The sequence below is a fragment of the Salmo trutta genome, chromosome 10, assembly GCF_901001165.1.
Source record: "Salmo trutta chromosome 10, fSalTru1.1, whole genome shotgun sequence".
Classification (NCBI taxonomy): Eukaryota; Metazoa; Chordata; class Actinopteri; order Salmoniformes; family Salmonidae; genus Salmo; species Salmo trutta.
The window spans coordinates 31,496,732-31,522,324 of NC_042966.1; the positions used below are offsets into that span (position 1 = coordinate 31,496,732).

Below are 25,593 nucleotides of genomic sequence, written 5' to 3' on the forward strand. Positions count from 1 at the left end.
ATAATAAAACACAGAAATATGAGCCTTTGGTCATTAATATGGTCGAATCTGGAAACTTATCATTTCGAAAACAAAACGTTTATTCTTTCAGTGAAATACAGAACCGTTCCGTATTTTATCAAACGGGTGGCTTCCCTAAGTCTAAATATTGCTGTTACATTGCACAACCTATAATGTTAAGTCATAATTATGTAAAATTCAGACAAATTAATTATGGTCTTTGTAAGGAAGAAATGGTCTTCACACAGTTCGCAACGAGCCAGGCGGCCCAAACTGTTGCATATACCCTGACTCTGCTTGCACAGAACTCAAAAGTGACACAATTTCCCTAGTTAATATTGCCTGCTAACATGAATTTATTTTCACTAAATATGCAGGTTCAAAAAAAATATAAGGCAGGCAGGCATTGACGTTTATGGTTAGGTACATTGGTGCAAAGACAATTGATGAAGTAGGCTGTGATTCAATGATAAATTAACAGGCACCGCATTGATTATTAGCAATGCAGGACAAGCTAGTTAAACTAGTAATATCATCAGCCATGTGTAGTTAACTAGTGATTATGTTAAGATAGATTTTTTTTACAAGATAAGTTTAATGCTAGCTAGCAACTTACCTTGGCTCCTTGCTGCACTCGCGTAACAGGTGGTCAGCCTGCCACGCAGTCTCCTCCTGGAGTGCAATGTAATCGGCCATAATCGGTGTCCAAAAATACCGATTGTTATGAAAACTTGAAATCGAATAATCTTGTAATGCCGAATAATCGGTCGACCTCTAGTCAGGACTCTGTCGGCCTGTCAAGTTCTTCTACACCAATCTCGACAAACCATTTCTGCATGGACCTTGCTTTGTGCACAGGGGCCTTTTCATGCTGAAACAAAAAAGGGCCTTCCCCAAACTGTTGCCACAAAGTTGGAAGCACAAATTCGTCTAGAATGTCATTGTATGCTGTAGCGATAAGATTTTCCTTCACTGGAAGGGGCCTAGCCCAAACTATGAAAAATAGCCCCAGACCATTATTCCTTCGCCACCAAACTTTACAGTAAGCACTATGCATTGGGGCAGGTAGCCCTCTCCTGGCATCCGCCAAACCCAGATTTGTCCGTTGGACTGCCAGATGGTGAAGTGTGATTCATCATTCCAGAGAACGCGTTTCCACTGCTCCAGAGTCTAATGGCGGTGAACTTTACACAACTCCAGCCGACTCTTGGCATTGTGATATTAGACTTGTGTGCGGCTGCACGGCCATGGAAACCCATTTCATGACGCTCCAGATGAACAGTTGGGAGCTTCATGAAGCTGACGTTGCTTCCAAAGGCAGTTTGGAACTCAGTAGTGAGGGTTGCAACAGAGGACAGAAGATTTGTACGCGCTTCAACCCTCGCGGTCCCGTTCTGTGAGCTTGTGTGGCCTACCACTTCGTGGCTGAGCCGTTGTTGCTCCTAGACGTTTCCACTTTACAACAGCACTTACCAGTTGACCGGGGCAGCTCTTGCAGGGCAGAAATTTGACCAACTGACTTGTTACAAAGGTGGCATCCTATGACGGTGCCACGTTGAAAGTCACCGAGCTCTTCAGTAAGGCCATTCTACTGACAATGTTTGTCTATGGTGATTGCATGGCTGTGTGCTCGATTTTATACAACTGTCAGCAATGGGTGTGGCTGAAATAACCAAATCCACTCATTTGAAGGGGTAGTGTACATTGACTTCGTTCTCCATACTCATACCTGTCCATGAACTGAAGAACAAAGTCCTCAAACTCTGCAGAGGCTGAGCACAGCTCTCTCTCCACCTCTGTCAGGTCGCTCCTTTCATGAACAGCAGATGAACAGTCCACCAAAGGCACAAGAGTCGCAAACGTAGCAATGAATTGGAATGTTATCTGCAGAAAGGAGGGAGAGCAAAAAAGTTAGACCTGCAACACACACACACACACACACACTTCCAAATTGATGACAATCTCTGTACCCAAGATAACCCAGTGTAGGCCTACGAGAGCTTCTTCTTTCCCCTGAACTCCATTACCCACCATGCACTTGCTGAAGTCGTTGGGGTCGACCCCGGGAAGGGCCCGCATGAGGAGGGGCATCATGTGTGTGGGGCCCTCGGGGAAGCGCTGGCCCCCAGACACCAGGCTGCGAGCCACGCCGATCATACAGCTCAGGGTGGCAGTCAGTTGGTGGGGCTCTGTCAGTGTCTCCATAGCAGGGTAGGTTCTATAAAGAGAGGACAAGACAGAATGGAGAAACAATGTCAAATACTGCCAAAAATATTGTGATATGATATTTTGGCTATATTGCCCAGCCCTAAGACAAATAGCTTTGTTTACGGTTTTTGTGGCATTTGCCTTAGAACTTTAGTTAATCTGCCTCTTGGAATACAGAACCCAATTCCAATTCTTCCCTCTGTAACCTCTACCCAGTGTTTCCCATAGATTAGCCTATTTTCCAGGCAGAGCACACAAGTCCCGATTTAATATTTAGGGAGTCTAAAGTTAAATAGAAATCAACTGAAGGGGACAACAGATGTTGTTGGGCCCGCCCCATCTATACAATGAAAGAGGAAACACTGCCCATCCACTAATCAGACAGACTGTTTGATTTGACTCACTTCTCCAGCACTGGTGGTATGACGAGTTCGGGCCTCATGAGGGCCAGGTTCTGCAGGGCCTGAGCAGCGTCCAGACTACCCGTCTTACTGAACATGGCCAGCAGCACAGGCTGCATCATACTCTCCACGAACGCCGTGATGTCCGCCTCTGTCATCTTGTGGCTGTCCGGTATCGGCGTGAGCCACGTGGGTTTCCGGTAGCGCTCCCGGTGGAGACGCCGCACCACACTGGCCGGGAGGCGCTGCAGCAGCTTCATCAACTTCATCTGGGGATAGAGAGACAGAGACAAGTGTGAGGACATAAAGACAGTGACAGACAGGGTTAGAGACACACTGGTTGAGAGACCGGTGGGAGGACATAAAGACAGAGACCGGTGGGAGGACATAAAGACAGAGACAGACAGGGTTAGAGACACACTGGTTGAGAGACCGGTGGGAGGACATAAAGACAGAGACCGGTGGGAGGACATAAAGACAGAGACCATAAAGACAGAGACCGGTGGGAGGACATAAAGACAGAGACCGGTGGGAGGACATAAAGACAGAGACCGGTGGGAGGACATAAAGACAGAGCCGGTGGGAGGACATAAGACAGAGACCGGTGGGAGGACATAAAGACAGAGACCGGTGGGAGGACATAAAGACAGAGACCGGTGGGAGGACATAAAGACAGAGACCGGTGGGAGGACATAAAGACAGAGACCGGTGGGAGGACATAAAGACAGAGACCGGTGGGAGGACATAAAGACAGAGACCGGTGGGAGGACATAAAGACAGAGACCGGTGGGAGGACATAAAGACAGAGACCGGTGGGAGGACATAAAGACAGAGACCATAAAGACAGAGACCGGTGGGAGGACATAAAGACAGAGACCGGTGGGAGGACATAAAGACAGAGACCGGTGGGAGGACATAAAGACAGAGACCGGTGGGAGGACATAAAGACAGAGACCGGTGGGAGGACATAAAGACAGAGACCGGTGGGAGGACATAAAGACAGAGACCGGTGGGAGGACATAAAGACAGAGACCATAAAGACAGAGACCGGTGGGAGGACATAAAGACAGAGACCATAAAGACAGAGACCGGTGGGAGGACATAAAGACAGAGACCGGTGGGAGGACATAAAGACAGAGACCGGTGGGAGGACATAAAGACAGAGACCGGTGGGAGGACATAAAGACAGAAACCGTGGAATTCCGTGGCATTATTTTATAGTATGAAGAATACAATTGAATAAAATAGAAAGGATATTTTCTCCAAATGATTTGAGGGAGTGTGCACATGTGGCTATTCTGTGTTGAGCAGTTAACATAGGAATACCTATTTCTTTATGTTTAATTTGACAAGTACTTGATAATGCCTAGAATTTTACGGCGGCATCCCGTGTGGCCGTAATGCACCCTAAACAAATCCATGCCTTTTGCGGCCAGTGGCCGTTATGCCCTTCTCCGAGAGTGCAGTGCACTCCATCACGTGATCGGGTCTTTCTCACAGGCTACAAGTGAAGACCGACACATCAGGGAAGCAACTGTGTGCATCCTTATCCAATTCAGAGGTGCATATTGAAGATATTTGAAGAACTGTCCACATTTACTTTTCGTTAGACAACAAGATGAGTAGGCCTAAGAAACAGCAAAAGCACTAGTCCATGTCAATCTACTATCCCCCATAGTACAAAAGGTTTACCTATTATATTCTGTCCGAGACACAAATATTCCAAACATAGCCTGGGAGAGTTGTGGGATGAGATACATCCCAAATTAATAAAACTAGCATCAAAAAAAAACTTTTTTACGCAATGTGGCTGACGCAACAGACCAGAACATTTAGCTTAAAATGTTGATAAACTATTAGACTATTTCTTCACATTATAAGCGCAGCAATGCGACATGGCATTAGGCTATAAGAGCAAATGTTCCATTAGCGGGAAAACACCATTATCAAAAGTGACCACGAATGTGAGTATTCGTGTAATACTTTTATTATAAAGGTGCATTTTTATGGTGAAAATGATCTTCCCCAAACTTGACTAACGTGCTGCTTATAGTTAAATAAAGGTAAAAAGTAAAGCAGCTTAATATGCTTAATTTTAAGTTATTTGGCCACTTAAGTTGTGATGCAAACCTTACTAAAACATATAGGCGTACGGGCAAAGCTACATGAGGTGTGCGACTATGATTAGAAAAAATTGCAAAAAAAAGGCATTGTTTCTTATGCTGGGCATCATTCACAAGTGATAATATATAATTCACAAGTGATGGGCTAATATTGTCACCCATCAACCTATTCCTGATTTAATCTGGTCTTTACATATACTAAATAATACATGTGTGAAATTTGGTTTGATTTAGAATGGACCATTATCATGCACCTGTCTCGAAACAGGGGCAGCGGGAAAAAATACATGTCATCTATGCAATTAAATAGTGAATGAAGGACACTTTTCCCTGTGGTTTATTTTCATGCCAGCCAGGTAGGCTATACTCCTGTTGTAAAGACAAGCAATGTGCTTAATATTAGGAAAGTTGAGAAATAAATATAGTATGCCTAGCCTATAGAAAGCTGAACCTCCTCTTTTTAATAAAGGCCATCACTCTGTTTTTTCATGCAATTGCATAGCCTATAGAAATGTTGGCAACATGAGCTCATGGGCACTCATGAAGCGTTTGATTAGATTATCGAATACATTTTCATTGATGTCAGAGTGATTAGAGGGACAATAGAGTGCTGAGTACCAGACAGTTAGCAAGTTTGGTAGGCTACTAATGACCATCAGCAGCATCAGAGCTTGGAGAAGCCTAATTACCATGACAAAACGGTCACATGGAATTCGACTGCCATCATGACTTGTGACCTTCGGTGTGGCGGGAATACGGTCACCATAACAGCCCTAGTCAGGACAGCATGGCCTTAGAACCAATAACCAGTCAGGACAGCATGGCCTTAGATTGTGCATAGTTTTATCTCTATATAAAGACTGACGGACTAAGATCTGGAATGTCTGTCACAGATCCAGCTCCCTAAGTGGCTGACAGAATGTCAAATGTCAGGCCAAAGTCATTTTATTAATCCTAAACAAACCCTGTGTCTTTCTATGTCACTTCAGTGATGACCATTACATTACACAATACAACTTTTGCCAAGCCAGGACAGATAGTGCCCTCAAATTGGACACAGGTCCCAAGAACGTCAGGTTGTCTGTACACATTCACCTAATTGCAATAAAACAACATCTGAGGGGTCAGGAGAGAATCTCACGAGTTGCTCGGGTTTCCCAGCAACAAAACGGGGTCACAAACAACTCTCCCTCCAGACCTGGGTTCAAAAACTATTTGAAATCTTTCACTTTAGCTGGAGTGCCAAATGAGCAGGGTGTGCACTTTTATGAGCATTCTATTGCGTCAGACATGCTCAATCGAGCCCAGGTTTAGTATTTGTAATGCTATCTGAACCCAGGTCTATGTCCCTCACCCATAAATAAACATTTGTGTATGACTGAAGACACTGCCTGTAGCCCAAGGCTCTGGTCTGATGACGGAGGGGGGGGGATGTTCCTAGAACAGAATGGCGTGTGCCCCCGGTATCAGGTTAACCTTTTATAGCACGGCTGGTTGCTGCCTCTCTCTCATATGTCATCAGGGTGTTATTTCTGAACTAGCAGTACTACCAGATCCTGAGCCTTCCAAAGAAGGCATCCACAGGAAGTGAGAGTTCCAGTGACTCACCAGCCAGCGTCCATGGTTGGATGGGTGGAAGAAAGATGTGATGCTGTTGAAAAGGCCACTGAGCTGTGCCTGGGCTTGCTTACTGGGGCCTCCCTGCAATCACAGAAACAGATGCTTAACATTAAAATAAATAAATAAATATATACAGTGGGGGGGAAAAGTATTTGATCCCATGCTGATTTTGTACGTTTGCCCACTGACAAAGAAATGATCAGTCTATAATTTGAATGGTAGGTTTATTTGAACAGTGAGAGACAGAACAACAACAAAAAATCCAGAAAAACGCATGTCAGAAATGTTATAAATTGATTTGCATTTTAATGAGGGAAATAAGTATTTGACCCCCTCTCAATCAGAATGATTTCTGGCTCCCAGGTGTCTTTTATACAGGTAACGAGCTGAGATTAGGAGCACACTCTTAAAGGGAGTGCTCCTAACAGCAGCTTGTTACCTGTAAAAAAGACATGTCCACAGAAGCAATCAATCAATCAGATTCCAAACTCTCCACCATGGCCAAGACCAAAGAGCTCTCCAAGGATGTCAGGGACAAGATTGTAGACCTACACAAGGCTGGAATGGGCTACAAGACCATTGCCAAGCAGCTTGGTGAGAAGGTGACAACATTTGGTGCGATTATTCGCAAATGGAAGAAACACAAAAGAAGTGTCAATATCCCTCAACCTGGGGCTCCATGCAAGATCTCACCTCGTGGAGTTGCAATGATCATGAGAACGGTGAGGAATCAGCCCAGAACTACACGGGATCTTGTCAATGACCTCAAGGCAGCTGGGACCATAGTCACCAAGAAAACAATTGGTACCACACTACGCCGTGAACGACTGAAATCCTGCAGCGCCCGCAAGGTCCCCCTGCTCAAGAAAGCACATAAACATGCCCGTCTAAAGTTTGCCAATGAACATCTGAATGACTCAGAGGACAACTGGTAAAAGTGTTGTGGTCAGATGAGACCAAAATGGAGCTCTTTGACATAACTCAACTCGTCGTGTTTGGAGGAGGAGGAATGCTGCCTATGACCCCAAGAACACCATCTCCACCGTCAAACATGGAGGTGGAAACATTATGCTTTGGGGGCGTTTTTCTGCTAAGGGGACAGGACAACTTCACCACATCAAAGGGACGATGGACTGGGCCATGTACCGTCAAACCTTGGGTAAGAACCTCCTTCCCTCAGCCAGGGCATTGAAAATGGGTTGTGGATGGGTATTGCAGCATGACAATGACCCAAAACACACGGCCAAGGCAACAACTGAGTGGCTAAAGAAGAAGCACATTAAGGTCCTGGAGTGGCCTAGCCAGTCTCCAGACCTTAATCCCATATAAAATCTGTGGAGGGAGCTGAAGGTTCGAGTTGCCAAACGTCAGCCTCGAAACCTTAATGACTTGGAGAAGATCTGCGAAGAAGAGTGGGACAAAATCCCTCCTGAGATGTGTGCAAACCTGGTGGCCATCTACAAGAAACGTCTGACCTCTGTGATCGCCAACAAGGGTTTTGCCACAAAGTACTAAGTTAAGTATTTGACCCCTCTGCAAAACATATTTCCCTTATTAAAATGCAAATCATTTTATAACATTTTTTGACGTGTTTCTCTGGATTTCTTGGTTGTTATTCTGTCTCTCACTGTTCAAATAAACCTACTATTTAAATTATAGACTGATCATTTTTTTGTAAGGGGGCAAACATACAAAATCAGCAGGGGATCAAATACTTTTTTCCACCATTGAATATATAAACACCCAGCAAAAAAAGAGAAGTTCCCTTTGTAAGGAGCCTGTCTTTCAAAGATAATTTGTAAAAATCCAAATAACTTCACAGATCTTCATTGTAAAGGGTTTAAACAGTTTCCCATGCTTGTTCAATTAACCATAAACAATGAATGAACATGCACCTGTGGAACAGTCGTTAAGACACTAACAGCTTACAGACGGGTGGCAGTTAAGGTCACAGTTATGAAAACTTAGGACACTAAAGAGGCCTTTCTACAGACTCTGAAAAACACCAAAAGAAAGATGCCCGGGGTCCCTGCTCATCTGCGTGAATGTGCTTTAGGCATGATGCAAGGAGGCATGAGGACTGCAGATGTGGTTAGGGCAATAAATTGCAATGTCCGTACTGTGAAACGCCTAAGACAGCGCTACAGGGAGACATGACGGACAGCTGATCGTCCTCGCAGTGGCAGACCACGTGTAACACACCTGCACAGGATCGGTACATCACATTTGCGGGACAGGTACAGGATGGCAACAACTGCCCGAGTTACACCAGGAACGCACAATCACTCCATCAGTGCTCAGACTGTCCGCAATAGGCTGAGAGGCTGGACTGAGGGCTTGTAGGCCTGTTGTAAGGCAGGTCCTCACCAGACATCACCGGCAACAACATCGCCTATGGGCACAAACCCACCGTCGTTGGACCAGACAGGACTGGCAAAATGTGCTCTTCACTGACGAGTTGCGGTTTTGTCTCACCAGGGCTGATGGTCGGATATGCATTTATCGTCGAAGGAATGAGCGTTACACCGAGGCCTGTACTCTGGCGTGGGATCGATTTGGAGGTGGAGGGTCCATCATGGTCTAGGGCGGTGTGTCACAGCATCATCGGACTGAGCTTGTTGTCATTGTAGGCAATCTCAATGCTGTGCGATACGGGAAGACATCCTCCTCCCTCATGTGGTACCCTTCCTGCAGGCTCATCCTGACATGAACCAGCATGACAATGCCACCAGCCATACTGGTCGTTCGGTGCGTGATTTCCTGCCATGGACAGCGAGGAGCCCGGCTCTCAATTCCATTGAGCATGTCTGGGACCTGTTGGATCGGAAGGTGAGGGCTAGGTCCATTTCCCCCCAGAAATGTCCGGGAACGTGCAGGTGCCTTGGTGGAAGACTGGTGTAACATCTCACAGCAAGAACTGGCAAATCTGGTGCAGTCCATGAGGAGGAGATGCATTGCAGTACTTAATGCAGCTGGTGGCCACACCAGATACTGACTGTTTCTTTTGATTTTGACCCCCCCTTTGTTCAGGGACACATTATTCCATTTCTGTTAGTCACGTCTGTGGAACTTGTTCAGTTTATGTCTCAGTTGCTGAATCTTATGTTCATACAAATATTTACACATGTTAAGTTTTCTGAAAATAAACACAGTTGACAGTGCGAGGACGTTTCTTTTTTTGCTGAGTTTATATATAATTATATATAATTGTTCACAGTGCAAGGACGTTTCTTTTCCTTAACCTTATTTAGGGGTACTATTGCATCTTGTTAAAGTATTTTTATGGCACGTGAACAAGTGCAGTGAAATGCCTGTCTTCCAAGCTCTAACCCCAATAATGCAGTAATCAATAATGTAATACTAAAAATAACTTAATGTAGAACAAAAACACATGAGGAAGTATGTAACCATACTACATTCAGGGTCAGTTCCAGTACCATATTTACAGTGTGCAGGGATACTGGAGTGATAGAGGTAGATATGTACAATATAGGGGTAAGGTGACTTGGCATCAGGATATATGATAAACAGAGTAGCAGCAGCGTATATGATGATTGTATATGAGTGGGTGTGGCAGTGTCTAGTGTCCGTATAAATGTATGTGCATATTGTGTGTGAGCTAATGATGGAGTGTGTGTGTGTGTGTGTGTAGGGCCCTGTGAGTGTGCATAGACTGTGCAAAAATAAAAATATACAATGCAAGTGTCAATTCAGATAGTCCATGTAGCCATTTTGTTAGTTATTTAGCCGTCTTATGGCTTGGGGATAGAAGCTGTTCAGTTCAGGAGCCTGTTGGTGTCAGAGTTGATGCACCGGTACCGCTTGCTGTGGGGAAGCAGAGAGATAGAGGTCCTGGATGGCAGTGAGCTCGGCCCCAGTGATGTATTGGGCTGTCCTCACCGCCCTCTGTAGCGCTATGTGATCAAAGCCAGTGCTATTGACATACCAAGCAGTGATGCAGCCAGTCTATATGCGCTCAATGGTTCAGCTGCAGAACCTTTTGAGGATTTGACGGCCCATGCCAAACCTTTTCAACCTCCTGACGGGGAATAGGCGCTGTCGCACCTTCACGACTGTGTGCGGACCCTTTTAAGTGCTCGCCTCTCGTTTCCTGTAGTCCACAATCAGATCCTTTGCCTCGCTGACATTGAGGGAGAGGTTGTCCAGGATCCAGTTGCAGAGGGAGGTGTTCAGTACCAGGGTCCTAAGTTTGGTGACGACCCTGGAGGGGACAATGGTGTTGAACGCTGAGCTGTAGACAATGAACAGCATTCCCACATAGGTATTTCTCTGGGTGAGGGCAGCGTGGGTTAAAGTGAGGGCAGCGTGGAGTGCAATTGACATTGCACTGTCTATGGATGTTGGGTCGGAGTGGGTCTAGGATGCTGGTGATAATGTGTGCCATAACCAGCCCCTCAAAGCAATTGTCCGTATAAATGTATCGCACAAGTTGCTACAGACCAATAGCCATTGTGGCATGAAGCCTTAAGAGTTCTTGGGATCAGGGATGATGGTGGTCATCTTAAAACATGTGGGGATTACAGACTGGGACAAGGAGAGATCGAAAATTACTGTGAAAATGCCTGCCAGCAACTCTGCGCATGCTCGGAGAACGTGCTCTTGAATACTGTTGGGCCCCACGGCTTTGCAGGTGTTGACCTGATTAAAGACCTTACTCACGTCGGCTTCAGAGAGCGAGATCACCCAGTCCTATGGGTCGGTGGTGGCCCTCACACCCGGCACGATGTTATCATTGTCAAAGTGTGCATAAAAATTCATTGAGTTTATCTGGTAGAGGCATCGTTGGGCAGATCATAGCTGGTTCTTCCTTTGTAATCCATAATGGACTGTAGTCCCTGCCGCATGCGGCAGGTGTCAGAGCCTCTGTAGTATGATTCCACCTTATTCCTACATCATCAAATGAGCAAAAGGATGACTCTGGAGGTCACAGCGGGACTTCTTGTACTCGTTCCTGTCCTTGGCCGTAGCTTCAGGGTTGTCTACGATATCCCTGTGTGCCGTAGCCGTAGCCCCGTCCTTTAGTTTAGCACCAACCTCTCTGATAAACTAGGGCTTAATGGTATTGCATTGTATGATTACAGTATTTTTTTCCCGCTCTAAAAATACATTTACTTCATGTCTATCAGCCAACTATACATGAAAAAAACTGAAATGAACTTGGAGAAATAAAACGTATTGATTGGGCAACACAGATTGTGTACACTGACCAGTAAAGCTGAGACCCAGAGGACCACGTGCCCGACGTCGTAGGCGTTTGTCAGGTATCTGGGAAGCAGCATCTGACTGGTCCCCACCGGTAGGTTCAGACTACGTAGGATTCTGGTGAAGATCTGGAATCAAAAAGGAGCAATCCGTGTGAAGATTAATACATTATTGTTCTTTCATCGAATGTGTTGTCCAATGCAGGGGTTCCCAACTCCAGTCCTTGAGTACACCCAACAGCATACATTTTTGTTGTATCCCCGGACAAAAAACGCCTGATTCAACTCATTGAGATCCTGATGATTAGTTGACAAGAATCAGTTGTGCTTGTCTGGGGCTACAATAAAAATGTGAACTGATGGTGGTACACAAGGACAGGAATTGGCAACCGCTGGCCAATGACATTCTGATCACAGGATACAGTGCATTCGGAAAGTATTCAGACCTCTTGACTTGTCCCACATTTTGTTACGTTACAGCCTTGTTCTAAAAGTGATTCAATATTTTTTCCCCCCTCATCAATCTACACAATACCGCATATTGACAAAGCAAAATCATGGTCAGATTCTTTAGGTGCCTTTTGGCAAACTCATAGCGGGCTGTCATGTGCCTTTTACTGAGGAGTGGCTTCTGTCTGGCCACTCTACCATTTAGGCCTGCTCGGTGGAGTGCTGCAGAGATGGGAGAACCTTCCAGAAGGACAACTATCTCCACAGAGGAGCTCTATCAGAGAGACCATCAGGTTTTTGGTCACCTCTCTGACCAAGTCCCTTCTCCCCCAATTGCTCAGTTTGGCCGTGAGGCCAGCTCTAGGAAGAGTCTTGGTGGTTCCAAACTTCTTCCATTTAAGAAAGATGGAGGCCACTGTGTTCTTGGGGACCTTCAATGCTGCAGACATTTTTTTTGTAAACTTCCCAAGATCAGTGCCTTGACACAATCCTGTCTCGGAGCTCTACAGACAATTCCTTCGACCTCATGGCCTGATTTTTGCTCTGGCATTCACTGTCAACTGTGGGGCCTTATATAGACAGCTGTGTGCCTTTCCAAATCATGTCTAATTAATTGAATTTACCACAGGTGGACTCCAATCAAGTTGTAGAAACATCTCAAGGACGATCAATGGAAACAGGTTGCATCTGAGCCCAATTTCAAGTCTCATAGCAAAGGGTCTGAATACTCATGTAAATAAAGCATTTCAGTTTTTTATTTTTGATACATTTGCATTTCTAAAAACCTGTTTTCGCTTTGTCATTATGGAGTATTGTGTGTAGATTGGTGAGGATTTATTGATTTTTTTTATTCCATTTTAGAATACGGCTGTAACGCAACAAAATGTGGAAAAAGTCAAGGGGTCTGAATACGTTCCGAATGCATTGTATATTGTTTTTAATTCATATTTTTGGGGCTACTCAAAATTATAAACCAAAATAATCTTTCAGTCATTCCATTACATCACATTTGAGATCAGGGCCTGTTGGCATAATTAAGTCAGATAACAGTATCTGTATCAAACCCGCTAAAAGACAAGCCAGGAGGATCAACAGGGAAATGTGATACAGTAGTTAATGCCACTAACAGGTATCACTTTCAATGGCTGTCTGGTCATGTCTGGTGTGCTTTAACATGCACACCAACAACCAATGGTCACAGGTCAAATTATCAGCGATGAGATCTTTGCAGCCACTACCCTTTCCCCTTCAATGTTTTGCAGATCTGAAGGGTCTGGAAAGGTTTAAGCAGTAGTGCTGGAGCTTACACCTTATAAAACAGCTTATGTGGCATCGATATGAGTCAGAAACATTGATTCTAGTGTCACAATTGACTACAAAGTGTAAATAGGATAATTTTGGTCATAAAGTCAGTCTCGTCTAAAACAGAGTATGGAACCCTAGTGCATCACAATGGGTAAATGAAGGTTGGGTTTGGATTACAATTATGTCAACAATTCATGCCCCCTTTTGCCCATTAACACGTGGAGGCATGCCATTACTTGATAGGCTATGCCACTATGATACTAGGCTATAATAATGTGACGTAATTAGCTACATATATATCCTCTCCCTAACGTGTAACATGAGAGGAAGATTTGCATATCTAACGTTGGACCTGAAGACAGGTTTGATCCCTGCTAGCTAACGTAAGCTAGCTAGCTCATAATCAAGCAAACGTGACATGTTTGATGCAGGTTGCCAGATTTCTTTCAATAACTCAACTGGCTAGCTACTGTCCTTGTTTGTTGTGATTGAATGGCAAAGACACACCGAAGAAACACCCACAAACCACACCCCCAAGACAACTCTTGTTTTTCTTCTGTCACTGCCAATAGCATTTCTTAATGAGCATTGATGCAAAACGAGGCCAAATCAGGAAGTAAAGTTGACTTTAAGGCCAAGGGGAAGGGAGTGAATTGGGACCTGCTGGAAGACACCAATGGTGTGATGGGGTAGGGTGGAATTGATGGGGTAGTTTTATAGGCCCAGCTAGACAAAGGTGTCCTTACCTTGGGTATATAAGGGTCCCAGTCAATGTAGCCAATGTTGTCGTTGGCCAACCGGGCAAACAGGTTGACAAGATGCTGAGGAAAACATTAATTGAGGAATAAACTAGCGAATCGTTCAACGTTTCTATCAAAAGTAATGATGAAAACTGTACTACAAAAGCCTGGTGCCAGATGTGTTTGTGCCATCTTGCCAATACTACCACACCCACCGGGCATCAGACTAATACTACCACACACACACACACACACACACACACACACAGGGCATCAGGCTAATACTACCACACACACACACACACCGGGCATCAGGCTAATACTACCACACACACACCGGGCATCAGACTAATACTACCACACACACACAGACACCGGGCATCAGACTAATACTATCACACACACACACACCGGGCATCAGACTAATACTACCACACACACACCGGGCATCAGACTTATACTACCACACACACACACCGGGCATCAGGCTAATACTACCACACACACACACACACACACACACACACACACACACACAGTGTGTCAATCAAGTGAGCGATGTCTAACTTACCACCTCCCAACCTGGAAGGTTCTGTACTGCCACCCACAAGCTGATGAGTTCATCAAACCATAACCTGGTGAACAAACAGTCTGTCAAACGTCACACTAACGCTTACTGTGCTACACACACAACAAATGTCATACGTGTGGCAGTTACAGCATGCTCAAGATATTATCTTGCCTTTCATTAGAGAATAACAATTTTGATCATGTTTTGGGGGCAACACTGAAATGGTATTTTAAAATGGTCAAGTTTTGTGATGTCGTAGAGACGATCAATTCTGGAAACCTTCCTGTAATCATGATGGAATAAGCAGTAAGGGAATCCACCAAATGGGATTTATGAAAAACCTGGGAACTTTTGGAAGGTTTCCATTAACTATGACGTGGTGGAGATGTGTGTGTGTGCGTGCGTACGTGTGCGTGTTCTCACTTGAAGCCCGTGTGGTGCAGCTCTGGGGGTAGGGTGGTGGGAAGGAAGAGCTCTAAGTATCCTATAGCTCTCTGCATGGTCACATCAAATGGACAGAGCAGTGGACGCCACTCCTCCAACATCTCCTGGGTGGCTGACTCGGGGAAGTACCTGAAGAATAAAACAATGATATTATTTATTGGACTACAGTTTGGTGTAATGTGTATGAGCCATATGCCTACAATCTAAAGACAATTTCTATATACATTCATTTCCACTCGCCAAGGACTAACAATATGTGATAAGCATATGGCAATAGTTATTTTTAAACACCTGCAGAATAATCACAACTAATTCATTTACTATTTCCTAACTGACCCCACAGCATAAAGGTTAAAAAAAATGTTTTTTATTAATCCCACACCAAGACATGCAAAGAGCAGCGTTGCACATAGAAAATTGTCCAAAATCAAGGGCTGGTAGACAGAAATATATTCCTTATAATAGAATGTATATTTTCGCAGCTGTGGCTTAGCATTCCATTTGTACACGGTATATGAAACAACGGCAGTTAAGCTGGTGTTTAGTTTAGCGAATGGAATCAGATCATGAGAAGACGTGTGAACACAATGTCAACAGCACTTCAACCTCAGAAGAGCTGTTATGCAGGGTTATAGCCCTCCATCTCACCTCACTCCACCTCTATTCAATTCAAAGGGCTTTATTGGCATGGGAAACATATGTTTACACTGCCACAGCAAGTGAAATGGATAAACAAAAGTGAAAAACAAAAAGTGACCAGTAAATATCACACACAAGTTCCAAAAGAACAAAGACATTTCAAATGTTATGTCTAAATAGAGTGTTATAACAATGAGCAAACAGTAAAAAAAAGGGAAAATAAAAACAAATATGTGTTGTATTTACAATGGTGTTTGTTCACTGGTTGCCCTTTTCTTGTGGCAATAGGACACAAATCTTGCTGCTGTGATGGCACACTGGTATTTCACCCAATAGATATGGGAGTTTATCAAATTATTTTTTATATTCTTTGTGGGTCTGTGTAATGAGGGAAATGTCTCTCTAACATGGTCATACATTTGTCAGGAGGTTAGGAAGTGCAGCTCAGTTTCCACCTCATTTTGTGGGCAGTGTACACATACCCTGTCTTCTCTCGAGAGCCATGTCTACCTACGGTAACCTTTCTCAATAGCAAGGCTATGCTCAATTGAGTCTGTTTAAAATGTATCAAGACTGCCCAAATGTGTCTAATTGGTTAATTAATAACTTTTCAAGTTCATAACTGTGCACTCTACTGTAAATTGGACAGTGCAGTTAGATTAACAAGATTTTAAGCTTTCTGCCAATATCAGATATGTCTATGTCCTGGGAAATGTTCTTGTTACTTACAACCTCAAGCTAATCACATTAGCTCAACCATCCTGCGGGGGGACCCACCGATCCTGTAGAGGTTATTAAAGAGTTTAAGTATAGCCAATTGGAATGTGTGGTCTGTAAATGTTATAATTTCTAATAGGATACCATCAACACCACAGGCCTTTTTGGGTTGGATGGTTTGTATTTTGTCCTGTAGTTCATTCAACGTAATTGGAGAATCCAGTGTGTTCTGGTAGTCTTTAATAGTCGATTCTAAGATTTGGATTTTATCATGTATATGTTTTTGCTGTTTGTTCTTTGTTATAAGGCCAAAAAGACTGGATTAGTAGTTTATCCGTACCTCTCCGTTTTGGATAGATAACTCTTCGTGTTGCTTGTTTAGCGTTTTCCAATTTTCCCAAAAGTGGTTAGATTCTATGGATTCTTCAATTACATTGAGTTGGTTTCAAATGTGCTGTTCCTTCTTTTTCCGTAGTTTATTTCTGTATTGTTTAGTGATTCACCATAGTGAAGGCGTAGACTCAGGTTTTCTGGGTCTCGATGCATTTGTTTCGATCTCTTTTAGGGTTTTGCATTCTTCATCAAACCATTTGAGGCTCCCGAGTGGCGCAGCGGTCTAAGGCACTGCATCTCAGTGCAAGAGGCGTCACTGCAGTCCCTGGTTCAAAGCCAGGCTGCGTCACATCTGGCTGTGATTGGGAGTCCCATAGGACGGCGCACAATTGGCCCAGCGTTTGGCCGGGGTAGGCCGTCATCGTAAATAAGAATTTGTTCTGAATTGCCTAGTTAAATAAAATATAAAAAAACATTTGATAGGGAAGCCGAGAGGTCAAATATACTGTTTAGGCATTCTACTGCCAAGTTCACACCTTCACAATTACAGTGAAATGTTTTGTCGAGGAAGTTGTCTAAAAGGGATTGACTGTCTTCCCTGTGACTCAGTTGGTAGAGCATGGTGTGTGCAACGCCAGGGTTGTGGGTTCGATTCCCACGGGGGGAAAGTACAAAAAAAAAAAAGGAAATGTTTGCATTCACTACTGTAAGTCGCTCTGGATAAGAGTGTCTGCTAAATGACAAATGTAAAAATGACTGTTGTTGCCTAATTGTTCTGTGGTAGGTTTCGACACTACCTTCCTTGTGTAGCATTTCTTAATATTATTCAGTTCCTTTGGCTATGATGTCTCATGATTGAGTATTGCTCTGTTCAGGTAGACTGATTTTGCTGTGATCTGAAAGGGGTGTCAGTGGGCTGACTGAACACAGAGACTCTGGGTTGAGGTCAGTAATAAAGTAGTCTACAGTGCTACTACCAAGAGATGAGTTATAGGTGTACCTAACGTAGGAGTCCCCTTGAAGTCTACCACTGACTATGTACATACCCAGTGTGCGACAGAGTGGCGCAGTGGTCTAAGACACTGCATCTCAATGCAAGAGGAGTCACTGCAGTCCCTGGTTCAAAGCCAGGCTGCATCACATCTGGCCGTGATTGGGAGTCCCACAATTGGCCCGGGTTTGGCTGGGGTAGGCCGTCATTGTAAATAAGAATTTGTTCTTAACTGACTTGCCTAGTTAACTTCTTTGTGAACGGGGGGCAGTATTGAGTAGCTTGAATCAATAAGGTGCCCAGAGTAAATTCCTTTGTCTTTAGAAATGAAAGGGAACGGAGCTCGTGCTCATGGCCGCACGCGTGACTAAACTAAAGGCTTTCAGCCAGGTTCAAACAGCTCTTATTCGCTCATATGGCAGGCGAAAACCTGAGAAAAATCCAACCAGGAAGTGGGAAATGTGAGGTTTGTAGTTTTTCAAGTAATTGCCTATCCAATATACAGTGTACATTTGGTCAGATTGCACTTCATAAGGCTTCCACTAGATGTCAACAGTCTTTAGAACATTGTTTCAGGCTTCTATTGTAAAAGGGGAGCGAATAAGAGCTGTTTGAACCAGTGGTCTGGCTGAAAGCCTTTAGTTTAGTCACGCGCGCGGCCGTAAACACGAGCTTCGTCCGGTTGGAATTGTCCGGTTGGAATATTATTGAAGATTTATTATAAAAACATCCTAAAGATTGACTCTATACATCGTTTGACATGTTTTTACAAACTGTAATGGAACTTTTTTGACTTTTCGTCTGGACTTCGAGCCCGCGCCTTGTGCATTTGGAATAGTGAACTAAACGCGCAAACAAAAAGGAGGTATTTGGACATAAAGATTAACTTTATCAAACAAAACAAACATTTGTTGTGGAACTGGGAATTCCTGGGAGTGCATTCCAATGAAGATCATCAAAGGTAAGTGAATATTTATAACACTATTTCTGACTTTTGTTGACTCCACAACATGGCGGGTATCTGTATGGCTTGTTTTGGTGGCTGAGCGCTTTACTCAGATTATCGCATGGTGTGCTTTCACCGTAAAGCTTTTTGAAATCTGACACAGCGGTTGCATTAAGGTGAAGTTTATCTATAATCCTATGCATAACACCTGTATCTTTCATCAAAGTTTATGATGAGTATTTCTGTAAATTGATGTGGCTCTCTACAAAATCACCGAATGTTTTGTAGGCAAAACATTACTGAACATAATTTGCGAATGTAAACTGAGATTTTTGGATATAAATATGAACTTTATCGAACAAAACATACATGTATTGTGTAACATGAAGTCCTATGAATGCCATCTGATGAAGATCATCAAAGGTTAGTGATTCATTTTATCTCAATTTCTGCTTTTTGTGACTCCTCTCTTTGGCTGGAAAATGGCTGTATGTTTTTTTGTGACTAGGCACTGACCTAACAATCTTATGGTATGCTTTTGCCGTAAAGCCTTTTTGAAATCAGACACTGTGGCTGGATTAACAAGAAGTTTATCTTTAAAATGGTGTATAATACTTGTATGTTTGAGGAATTTTAATTATGAGATTTCTGTTATTTTGTATTTGGCGCCCAGCAATTTCACTGGCTGTTGTCGAGGTGGGACGCTAGCGTCCCACATATCCCAGAGAGGTTAAATAAATGTTAAAAAAAGAGCTGCAGGAGTTGTGACCTATTTTATTTGGTTATGTTGTCCTAGTTGTGCCTAGGGGAGGGAACGCTGTAACCTCCAGGTAGCTGTTTGTCCCCGTCTGTGCTGAGGGTGTCAGGTTCTTGTCCAGTTCTGGTATTTAGGTCACCAAAGACTAGTACATGTCTCTGGGCCTGGAAATGGTTGATCTCCCCTTCTAGGATGAAGAAGCCGTCTTCATTAAAGTATGGGAATTCTAGTGGGGGGGTTATAGGTAGCACACAGGAGGATATGTTTCTCTGTTGAGATCATTTCCTTTAGTATTTCTAGCCAAAATGTAAAATGTACCCGTTTTGATTAATTTAAGAGTGCGAGTTAGGTCTGCTCTATTCCAAAATAGCATACCCCCTGAGCCACTTCCCTGTTTCACACCTGGTAGTTTGGTGGATGGGACTACCAGCTCTCTGTAACCTAGAGGGCAACCAGTGGGTCCACCTTCTCTATACCATGTTTCTAGTAGGATGACAATGTCTGTATTCCACCTCTCGCTCCCTCTCCGTTTTCTCTGCTCACAGTAACAGGAAACTCTCCCACAGGCCAGAATTAGATTTAATAGGATTATTAACCAACTAGTAGGTACACTAGCAACTCAGGGACTCAGTGACTAAGCTTCTCGACACACATGCACACACAAACCTAGTCTTGCTTTGCATCCAGGGATTGAACTAGCCATTATGACATTGACAAATTGTCAGTCAATATGCCTAAACTAAGTCCCTAAGGGAGAATTGTTCCTGACAGTTCAGTTTCACAGAATGTGTCTTATTTAATCCAGAGTAGACATGTGCCTCTGTCTGCATCTCTACTCTAGATCTATCATTCAATGGCAGGAGTGCTGAAGTAAGCACAATTGGTTAACATGCCATGTGAAAGAATCAGGTATTTTGGAACAGAAAAGACTGATTTGTTGCCGTACTTCCGAGAACAAACACTTGAATCTTTTCTAGCGAGCTAGCGAGGGATGGAAAAAGAGGGGAGAGGCAGGTCGGCCACCTGGCAGGCATACAGAAAGGCCTAGTGCATGGTCCTATCTGCATCTCGCAATGGAATGCTGTATCTCACAATTTCTTGGCTTGCAATGTTTCACAACTTCAGTAAAGCAGGGCCTATCATCAATGAAGGCTAGGATATTCTACACGCAACAGACCGAAGACTGAACACACAATCGCATCATTAGTGAAGAGAACGGGCGAGCCAGCGCGAGGCTCTATCACATTAATGGAAACAAGATTGTTCAGGGCAGGTCTTCCAGTTTTGACAAGCAGAAGTGACTTTTCGTAGCAGGATTGTAGAATTTACACAGCAGTTTAGGAGAATTAACACAGCAGGTTAGAAGAATTAGGTTAAGGTTAGGAAAGGGTTAGCAATTGTCCCAGATGACACGACTCGAACATATCTATCTATAACCAGGCCTGCCCTGAAACGGTCTTGACTTCCACTAATGCGATGCTGCCAGGGTAAGGGAGAATGGGAGGGGGCAGGCAGAATGAACTGTGGTGCACAAATGTCTTGGTAATCTGTGTCTCGCCTTGCAATATGTTTTGTGATAATTGCACAAGTGTCGTCACGTTACCAGAGTTTGGACTTCGACACCAGGTTTAGTATCCTGATACCTTATACCAAAACGATTCCACGGCAACAACAAAAAAAGCGCATTAGCTAAAGTCACAGAATAAATTATTTTTTTCAACATTGAACAATATGTTGATAACTGGTAGAACTAAAATAAATAGAATATTCTCTATTCAACACTGAATAAAAATATAAATGCAACATGTAAAGTGTTGGTCCCAAGTTTCATGAGCTGAAATAAAATATCCCAGAAATTAAACACACAAAAAGCCTCTAAAATGTTGTGCACAAATTTGTTTACATCCCTGTTAGTGAGCATTTCTATTTTTCCTAGATAACCCATCCACCTGACAGCTGTGGCATATCAAGAAGCTGATTAAACAGCATGAACACTGCACAGTCGCACCTTGTGCTAGAGTCAATAAATGGCCACTAACATGTGCAGTTGTGTCACAACGCCACAGATGCCAAGCTTTGAGGGAGAGTGTAATTGGCATGCAGGAATATCCACCAGAGTGGTTGTCAGAGAATTGAATGTTCATTTCTCTACAATAAGCCGCCAACGTCGCTTTAGAGAATTTGGCTGTACATCCAACTGGCCTCAGTTTTCTGATGTCAACGTTGTGAACACAGTGCCCCATGGTGTTGGTGGAGTTATGGTATGGGCAAGCATAAGCTATGAACAACAAACAATTGCAATTTATCGATGGCAATTTGAATGCACAGAGATACTGTGACGAGATCCTAAGGTCCATTGTCGTGCCATTCATCTGCCGCCATCACCTCATGTTTCAGCATGATAATGCACAGCCCATGTCACAAGGATCTGTACACAACTCCTGGAAGCTGAAAATGTCCCAGTTCTTCCATGGCCTGCATACTCGCCAGACATGTCACCGATTGAGCATGTTTGGATGCTGTGGATCAACGCATACGACACATGTTCCAGTTACGGCCAATATCCAGCAACTTCGCACAGCCATTAAAGAAGAGTGGGACAACCTTCCATAGGACACAATCAAACGCCTGATCAACTCTGTGCGAAGGAGATGTGTCGTGGCGCATGAGGAAAATGGTGGTCACACTGCACAGTGATTTTATTTAGTGTGGGGGATTGTTTTAGGTTAGGGATCTTTAATGTTAAGATCTCAATTTTATTTAAACATTATAACATTCACACCCCTAGACACAATAACTCTTAAGATGGTCCTCCTACTGTGTGAGTGTTGACCACAAGTGTCCCAAGAGTAGGCCTAAATGCAACCATGAGCTCAGCAACTGAATTCATTAACAAATACATAGATCATAGGGGTTTCAAAATATACTTACGGTCTGCAGCTTCTCACAAGTGTTTTCAAAACGTTTTCTACCGAGCTAGAAACAGAGGGAGGAAAGAGAAAAAGAAATGTGAGACATCAGAACAGAGACAGATGTGTCTAAGGTGACTTAAATCAAACAATGAGCACACTGAACACACCAATGCAATTAGGACAAGGATGACTGACTGACTGCAGGTACAGCCGATTTGCATATAAATTCTACTGATCAAGTGAAGTGGGAAAAGTCCTGGCTCTGTACTCATTTAGGGTGTGGTGATCATTTCCAGTAGTGTTCATATATTACGGTGCCTGTAATGAAGCAGTAGAGAGACAAGTGTATGTACCGGATCAACTCAAACACTGATGAAAAGTAAGGGATGTGTTGGGCAGGTGTGTACATCCACACAGCAAGGCAATCGAGGACACACAAACTGGCATAGCATGACAAAAGGACTACAGAAACACCCGCCCCACACATCTACAGAACTAAAGTCATTGACTAGAACAATGTGACTATTCCAGGGCCGTTCAACCTTTGTCCTGGATGGCCATGGGCCAGCAGTGTAAGAGCAGCACATGAATGGTACCTAATTAACAGATTTACTCTGTTCATTCACAATCATCAGAATGAAGCCTTTTATTGGGCTTGGGGAAATGTCTAGGAGGGAAAATGAGTAGGCCTGAGGCTTTATGTAAACAGTAGGACTAGCCGTTATTACCTGTAATGAATGAGTAGGCCTGAGGCTTTATGTAAACAGTAGGACTAGCCGTTATTACCTGTAATGAATGCTGACCTTGACAGTGGAGAGAGTTGCCCTTTAGGCAGATGCCCTCGGCCATTGAGGCTTTTTATCACATAGCCTGACTAAACAGTAAAGATATCTTGGGAATGTAACGGTAAAGGCTTTCCAACAGAAAGCGGTTTGGACAAGTTCAAGTAGTCCCTTGAAATGAGCATTACTTACTGCCATTGTCCATTTTGTTGTTTGGTGCCTACATTTTTGGCACAGTTACAATAGGACCTCTGTATATAATGGCTTGTAAAGGTTAGACTCATGTGACTAAACTCAGTGTCACATAAGTGTCAAAAGATTTAGCTGAGGACCAATATAACCCCAGCCATTACGCTCAAACACCCTCAATCCCCCTGCCTTGCCCTCCACTCGTACATGCATGCTGAGCTCAAGCCATGCGTTCTAAACTGCCCCTCTGTCCCATTCAACCGCGCTCTAAGCTGTGTTACATTTCTTTTTCAAATCAACCTGATTGCATTGCTTTATTTCAAGACTAATGGGAACTAAAACATGAGCGATTTCTGCCAAGGGCTCTTGGCTTTCCATCTCAGGGCTTGAGTGAGGAGAGCCTAATCTCTCCTTTCTCCTGAAATGTGCACTTGTTCACTTCCCTTTATGGATTTCAAAGGAAAATGACTGCTAGGCCTATATGGAGACTCCCTCTAGCCCATTCCAAAGCAAATATAATGATTTTAAATTTGGGGGAAGTAGTGAAAGAATGCACACTTTAGGAGGAAGGAGAGATTTGTGGGATGCAACCCACACAGACCACACTGAAATCACCAAAGTAATAATACAAAGCAGCCTGACCAGAACACCATTACCAACGGCCGACACTCAACCCTGGGGAACACCCAAATGTCCTTTAGAGTTTGAAGTGGGGGCGTCACGCGATGATGATCACCCCTATCTCATACCAGTATACCGGGGGGGGGGGGGGGGGGGGGCGTGATACAAGAGCTTCTACCCTTATAATGACTCTCACAGCAACATTTGTGGCGCAAAAGTGAACAGAACCGCAAAGATATAAGCTACTGTAAATGTAATTATTATCTGGCAGCATGATTAAGGCCAAAAAACCATATGCATTGAACCACAAGCATTTTTTTGCACAAATCTGTGCTCTTTTGTACCACAAAGATGTTATCCATCATGGCCGTTTAGAAACCGCTGACTTCAGAATGGGCTAGGCTACTCTAGTGGGTGCTGCTGCAAAACCTGTTGCTGACAGTGGGTCAATCCACCAAATCATATGGGACTTGACAAAGGAAGGGGGAGGGGGATACATAGTCCAGTTAGATGCAGTGCGGCAGTGTCCAATATGAGAGGAATGTTAACATTGCTTTTTGGTAGATTTGTAGTTGATTTTATGTCAAACAAGCTGCGTGGGGGTGTCCAGTGTGCTTTTTGGTTTTCAACATGCAACATAGAAAAATTAAAACCAAAAAGAGTGCCTCAATAAAAGGATGAAATAAAAAAAATTAAAAACACAAAAGAGAAGTGTTGTCCTTACCACCTCTGAAACAATTTTATCATTACGTGTTTAGAGGAAGCACGAGGCCGTAGGGAACTGAATGTGAGAGGAGACAAAGGCATAAAAACACATTCAGATTCACACTATGAAAAGCCAATCCATTTCAATTAAATACATCAAAAAAAATTATAACACCTTTTTTGTACTGCAGCAGCGCATTGCACATTTTCTGAATATTTTTGTTTTCCACTGGTCGTTTTCTTTAAAAACAAAGGGCCAAGCATCAGTAAACAGTAGCAGCTTGCTTCCCTTGGTGAGAGAGCTGATGACTGTTATGTGCTAGCAAGGCTTTGTAGTGACACACAATGTTCCCATAGACCCATACAAGAGCACCTCGCACTGCTTGCTGGGAGAAAAGGTGTGGGAGGGGGTTTCCACTAGATTCCACAGCCAAAACTGGCTATATGGTAAAAAGCCATTAAAACAAACATTTGCTTTTTGGTCTTAATTTAAGGTTAGGGTTAAGCACAAGGTTAGCAGTGTGGTTAAGTTAGGGATTTGTTTAAAATAAAAAAATGTAGAAGATAAAAATTGTAGAAATAGGTGGGGTTTACAACTTTGTGGCTGTGGAAGCTAGTGATGACCAGGGAAGGTGGCTCTAGGGCTATATGCCACCTGGGGGTAGGTACAGATTTCTCCACATTCAGAAATTAGCCCAGGCAACAACTGGGGGCAGGGACAACAGAACATATGTGCATGTAAGAAAGGATGCATCAAGGGCGGGCCTGAAGTGTATTAGGCAGTACCATAGCAATAGGCAGTACCTATACAGCGCCAACAGATACCAACATAATAGAGCAATGTTTTTCACAATAAATCCATTTATAACACCACTAGAGATTCAGGACTGAGCTCCATTTTATTTTATTTTTTTAAA

The 25,593-nt window shown here is 43.6% G+C and overlaps 1 protein-coding gene across 3 annotated transcripts in view; it reads right to left on the minus strand.

Annotated features, from left to right (window-relative positions):
- LOC115201556 (proteasome activator complex subunit 4B) overlaps positions 1 to 25,593 on the minus strand; it is an 81,625-nt gene that overhangs the window by 35,280 nt on the left and 20,752 nt on the right. For 2 of the 3 annotated variants that reach the window (XM_029765298.1, XM_029765297.1), the window contains exons 4-13: positions 24,696 to 24,752; positions 22,399 to 22,443; positions 15,064 to 15,213; positions 14,641 to 14,704; positions 14,076 to 14,150; positions 11,581 to 11,703; positions 6,341 to 6,433; positions 2,613 to 2,878; positions 2,032 to 2,218; positions 1,730 to 1,884 (exon numbers count right to left, since the gene is read on the minus strand). In XM_029765298.1, coding sequence (XP_029621158.1) covers positions 1,730 to 1,884; positions 2,032 to 2,218; positions 2,613 to 2,878; positions 6,341 to 6,433; positions 11,581 to 11,703; positions 14,076 to 14,150; positions 14,641 to 14,704; positions 15,064 to 15,213; positions 22,399 to 22,443; positions 24,696 to 24,752 — 1,215 coding nt within the window. The remainder of the gene's footprint in view (positions 1 to 1,729; positions 1,885 to 2,031; positions 2,219 to 2,612; positions 2,879 to 6,340; positions 6,434 to 11,580; positions 11,704 to 14,075; positions 14,151 to 14,640; positions 14,705 to 15,063; positions 15,214 to 22,398; positions 22,444 to 24,695; positions 24,753 to 25,593) is intronic. The other variant, XM_029765299.1, reaches the window with a different exon arrangement.